This window comes from Galeopterus variegatus, unplaced genomic scaffold, assembly GCF_000696425.1.
Source record: "Galeopterus variegatus unplaced genomic scaffold, G_variegatus-3.0.2 Scaffold5087, whole genome shotgun sequence".
NCBI classification, from domain to species: Eukaryota; Metazoa; Chordata; class Mammalia; order Dermoptera; family Cynocephalidae; genus Galeopterus; species Galeopterus variegatus.
In genome coordinates this window covers 79215-85247 of record NW_007731198.1, presented here as the reverse complement: position 1 = coordinate 85247, position 6033 = coordinate 79215, and the positions used below count along the sequence as shown (strand labels likewise).

At 40.5% G+C, this 6033-nt stretch overlaps 1 protein-coding gene across 1 annotated transcript in view; it reads left to right on the top strand.

Annotated features, from left to right (window-relative positions):
• Window positions 1–2: 2 nt before the first annotated feature.
• The window catches only part of LYPLAL1 (lysophospholipase-like 1), a gene marked incomplete at its 5' end in the record, with an annotated part of 42053 nt that continues 36022 nt past the window's right edge, over window positions 3–6033 (top strand). The window contains 2 exons of the mRNA XM_008588891.1: window positions 3–84; window positions 5622–5721. Coding sequence (XP_008587113.1) covers window positions 3–84; window positions 5622–5721 — 182 coding nt within the window. The remainder of the gene's footprint in view (window positions 85–5621; window positions 5722–6033) is intronic.

The window sequence follows — 6033 nt, the reverse complement described above, 5'->3', positions numbered from 1 at the left end:
CGGCGGCTTCCGTGCGCCTGCGGCGCTGTGTGGTGTTGCCGGCTGGGAGGCACAGCGCCTCTCTGATCTTCCTGCACGGCTCAGGTGGATTGCAGTTTTGCGTCCCGGTTTCTGCAGCTTGGGAAACATCCTCCCCTCGGTTGCCACAGTGTTGCCCTAGTGCAGGAGGCGCCGGGCCCAAGCAGGGCCCGCCAGGCTGGAGAGGGCGGCTCTCTGCTCGCCAGCCCCGGCGGGGGCAGCTCGGCCCGGTAACCCGCTCCCCAGCAGACTCCTCTTGTCTTCCTCTTTTGGTCCTGCAGTCATTGGCGTACCCCCTCGCCTCAGGCCTTGTGCCCCGCCGCCGTGGGCCAGCCTCCATCCACAGCATTCTCCCTAGTGCGACCCTTAACGCCCCAGCCCGCGCCCCACGTTTAGACAGAGCGAGTTAGTAAGGTAAGTCTGCTAGGCACAGATAAATTATGTAGTGCTTTTCAGGGACAGCTACTAGTGATTTGGATATTCAAACCCAGTAGATGATTTGCCATTGCAAGTAATCCAGGCTCCCATGCTAATGTGGACAATCGAGACTCCCAGTTAACTTACATAATGTTTACTGAGTCTCTCCTCTCTGTGAGACACTGTGCTAGGGCTGGAGTTCCTTCTCTGCCTTTACTTTTTCCTGCTCTCCCTTCCTTCTTTCCTCTTTTCCTCCCTCTGTCGTAATCTAGAAACAGCACAAAGTCTACTGTGAGTCCCAGGGGCACGTGCTCTTCTTCTACTGCCTGTCCTTACTAACATGTACTTAATTCTGTATAGCGTTTCTTAGAGTCATCTGTAATTATTTATGTCTGTCTTCTCCATTGGATTGTGAGCTTCTCAAGAGTAAGGTCCCCTGTTTTAATCTTTGCACCCCCAGTGCTTGGCCCAGGGTAAGTTCTCAGAAAATGTCTTTTAAAAAAAAAAAAAAAAGAAATGAGATGCAGCCGGTGTCCTCAGGGGGCCTACCTAAAGTTAAAAACAAAAACAGTTCAATTAGTTTGAGTCAGCAGTGCATGGGAGATCACAAGATGGTGCGTGAGTTGCTGCCAAGTGAATTGTAAGAAGAAAAAAACCAAAAAACAAAAAATTGTGGTTAGGCATTATTAAGGAAGATGAAGAGCTTGTCAGATTTTTCAGAGCAAGGGGTCTTTAGCTAAGACGTGTAAGCTTAAAGGGGATGATGATTGGATAGTTAAAGCAATTGGAAAGGTACAGATAGAGACCTGGAAGTGGACAGTTGTGGGAAGTTTTCTTTTTATTTTGAGAGTTAGGCCAAATAGGTTCAACAGCTGTCCAGGGTAACCTGGCTATTACTGTGAGTGGTGGTGGAATTGGTATTCGAACCCAATTCTCTTTGACTGCAAAAATCAGTGCCCTGGTGAGAAAAGGTGAATAACCCTGAACTGAGATGTATCATTTTGAGAATGGGGAAGAAAAGGGCCAATGGTGTTTAAAGGGTAAGACTTGACATATATTTAGAAGGTGAGGGGTCCAGGATGATAGTAGGGCTTTATAACCAGGAGACTGGTGGTACTATTCAGGGCCCCAAGGGTGTTCATTTACAGAAGTACCCAGAAATTCCCCAATACTATACCCCTTCTCATAAATAATTAATTCACAATATTTTAAGGAAGAGCTAGATCGTCTTTTTTTTCCTAGACCACTTTGCTTCAAATAACTGTCCTTACTCCTTTCAATTTAAAATACTCACATTTTTATAACCTGTGAGGGCATGTCTCTGAACCCATAGACAAATGTTGTATATAAATTTTTTCCCATTGTACTTTGGACAAAGAATTTATCCAAAGAATTCTGCCAAGTATACAACTATAATGTGATTCCTATGTATCTAAATCTCCATTGAAGTCAATAAAACTTATTGGGAGTAGGTCTTTATCATCCAGGTTAGAGGCTAATGATTTTACATTAGACTTTAATATATGTAGTAATATTATAGGAGATGTTTGACTTCTAGTTAATCCAAAAATGAGCAAACCAATTATAACCGTTTTACCATACTCTTGGAATAAGGTGCTGGCTTTTTAAAAAAGTGGACATTGTGAATGGATGTTGTCTTGCATTCAGTTCTACTTTTCAAGGCTGAAAAAGTGTTTAGAGACAGATTTTGTTTTTAAAAAACAATCGTAAAAGCTTGAGATTCTCTTCTAGGATATAGCAGCCATAGAAGAACATACACGTATATAACTTATATGTAGCCAAATAACTTGAAACTTTCCTACCATTAAAATACTAAAGAAGTGCCTTCTTTTTTTTTTGACCGGTAAGGGGGTCATAACCCTCGGCACGGTGTCGTCTGCACCACGCTCAGCCAGTGAGCGCACCGACCATCCTTATATAGGATCCGAACCCACGCTACCAGCACTGCACTCTCCCGAGTGAGCTGCGGGGCGGGCACAAGAAGTGCCTTCTTTTAGGATGGTAAAAATACATGACAGTTTGATTAGCTTTGTTCAGTCTCCCACATTAGATTGATTCGCTCTAGTATTTGCTCCGGTAGGAGACTGTGGCTCTCTTTTCAGTGGTATTCATCATACTTGTAATTACCTAATTTAATGTCTGTATCTAGTTTTGTTCAGTCTCCCACATTAGATTGATTCACTCTAGTATTTGCTCCGGTAGGACACTGTGGCTCTCTTTTCAGTGGTATTCATCATACTTGTAATTACCTAATTTAATGTCTGTATTCCACACTAAACTATAAGGTTCATGAAAGCCCAAACCATATATGTGTTAATGGCCTTCTTCCCATATAGTAAGTCTCAGCCAGTTGAGTGAGTTGGTTCTTGCTAAAGTCACTGGTAACCTCTGTGTTGCTAAATGAAATGGACATTTTCCAGTCTTCCTCTCATTTGACATGTCAGCAACATTCAGCTTTCTTCTTGAAATCCTCTGCTGATTGTCTTTCTACCTCTATTTGCTCCTCCTGGTTTCTTTTGCAGACTCATCCTCCTCTGTATGGCAGTTAATGATGGGGTTCCTCAACATTTGGTCTTTGGTCCTTTTCTCACTCTACACTTTTCTGCCCAGGCTGACCTCTATACAATCCCATAGATTCTATTTTTACCTATAAACCTGTGCAAATGGGTGTCCCCATTTTAGGCTTCTTTTGAGCTGCAGACATTGTTTATCCAACTACCTGATAGACATTCATTCACTGATCCTTTCTTTCAAGAAATATATTGTATGGCCACTCTGTGCAAGGTACTCTTCTAGGCTCTGAGCATACAGCAGTGAATAAAACAAACAAAAATCCCTGCTTATGGAGCTTACATTCTAGTGGAAGAGATAAATAATATAGTAGAGGTACTAAGTTCTATAGAAAAAAAGAAAGCAAGATAAGGGGAATAGGGGAGGGAGGAGTGACAATGTTAAATAAGGTGGTTAGGGTAAGCTTCACTGAAGATGGCACTTCAGCAGCTACACTTCGGTGAGTGCTTCATGTGGATATTAGGTTAGTCACTTCCAGACCAGGAAAAAGCTAAGCAAAGGCCCTGAGGTAGGTTCCCTGACACAACATGTTCAAGGAACTACACTAAGGCTAGTGTATCTGGAGTGAAGAGTAGGAGAGGATATCCGAGAGGTACTGGCATACTGGTAGTGTAAGTGTCGGCAAACTTTTTCCGTAAATGCTCAGATAGTAAACCTTTTTAGGCTTTACAGGCCACAGAAGGTCTCCTTCACTTATTTTTCCCTTTTCTTTTCTTTTTTCTTAATAACTCTTTAATAATGTAAAACCCATTCTTAGTTCATGGTCCTTAAGGATGTTAGGCTGGATTTTGTCCTTCCCTTTAGCTGGTCATGGTTTGTTGCTCAACCAGTCCCTTCTGTAAGAGCTTGTATGCATTATAAAGTGTACCTCACACTCAGCGTGTATAGACCTGTTCCTTTGTGTGTTTCCTGTCTCTGTATATAGAATGTTGTTCACCAGTTACTCTGGCCAAAAACCTAGCAGACATCCCTGAAACCTTTCACCATTGACCCTCATAAGTAATCTACTGGCCAATTTCTGTTAATTTTACCTGCTAAATATCTCTATTATTTATTTCTGTTTATACTTTTACCACCCTAGTCTAAACATCTGTCACCTAAATGATCTCCCCACGTTTACTTTCATCCCCCTTCAGTTCTGTCTTCACGCAGCTTCCAGAGTGATCCTTTAGAATGGTGCCACTTTTTGGTCAAAAGTACTTGTGCCTTCTCCATGCTCTTAGGATTTGTTGGATTCCTACAGTTTCTCCAACCTCGTATTGCAGCCACTGGCCTTCCTCTCATTCTCTCCCTTCAGTTCTTAGGTGCATACTGATCTCTCCTGTCCAGAGTCTTAGCACCTGCCCTTTCCTCTGCCTGAGATGCTTTTTCTTTCTGCACATCTCTTCTCGTGTCCTGTAGATTTTAGCGCACACCATTCAGCAGCTGTCTGTTGGATGCCCAGTTTGTGTCAGTCCTTTTCTAGGCAGCAGGTGAACAAATAACACAGTGGATAAAACACAAAATGAACCTTGCCATGTGGAGCTTATGTTATAGTGAAATTATGACTGAACTACTTAACTAGGTCAGTTCTGAATATAATAAACCATGAAAGCACCAAGTGTCTCATCTTTGCAGCAGTTACATTTGTCTTTCACATTTATTTGTGTGATTGTTTGACTAATGTCTGTTTCTCATGTAAATTATGCACTTCTGGAGCTTAGGGACTCTATCCCCCCTCACTTCCCTCTCAGCACCTCTGTAGTAGTGAGCACAGTGCCTGGCACATTAAGAGGTATTTGATAGACCGTTCTTGAATTGATGTCTTCATGAATTATTGATTAAAAATTTAAGTTATGACCTTTAAAATTTCTTCTTCAGGACTACATAGGATGGACCTATATTTCCTTTCTTTCTTTTTTTTTTTTGGTGCAAATGTGCAAAAATTAATTTTTGCATGATTTTTGGTTATTTTTCAGCCTTAGAGTATATAATCATTATTTTAGATCATGTAAATGTTATCAAACTTAAATTCTGATTTCTTTAAGTTAAAAACAAAAGTATGCTGAGTACCCCTTTTGAAGGATTATTATTGTTCTAACCAAGAAAATTATATTAGGTTGCTCCAACTACAAAAGTTTAACAATAACTTTAGAAATTTATTACTTTTAAGAGTAAGATAAGAAATGATAAGGCCTAGCTGGTTGCTCACTTGAGAGAGTGGTGCTGGTAACACCCAAGTCAAGGGTTCATATCCCCATACTGGCCTGCCACCAAAAAAGAAAAAAAGAGATGACAGTGTTAAAAATCAGTTATAGATACCACTATTCATTGCTATTAAACTAAACAAATGAGGATGCTTGTAACTCAAGCTTAAACAAGGTCTTTAAAGTGATCATTGGAAAGCCTAGGTAAAATAATCAAAATTATTGCTTGTTAACTGATGCCTGTTCAACTAATTCATAGTGAAAAATTGGTTTCTATACAGTTATTTTTATGTATAGAAAATTTTTTCCCTTATTTCAATCCTGGTGTGATATGAAAGTTACAGACTGCTTTTAAATGCATTGTATTATTAAAATGTTTGTCTTAATGTAGATTTTATGATTCATCAGGTGATTCTGGACAAGGACTGAGAACATGGATCAAGCAAGTTTTAAATCAAGATTTAACATTCCAGCACATAAAAATTATTTATCCAACAGCTCCTCCCAGGTATGCAGCAATATATCTCACTGCTTAGTATACTCTGTGGCATAAAATGTATAAGTAGATCTGCCAACTAATGTTTTTTAAGATTAATTCTGTATTTAAGGTAAATTAGGGTACTTTTTTCCCAGAATGTATTGTTTATTTCAGTTACGCTATTAAGCCAAGTTTTTCCAGGTGAGTAGTTTTTTCCCTTTCTGTAAAGCATTCCCTGAAGCTCTGAGTTTAAACTGTATTCCAAGCATGGCCTAGGGGACTCCGCTCCTCTGGCCTTGCAGGTTGCTCATCTTTCAAACTCTCTTCTGCTCATTTACCCCA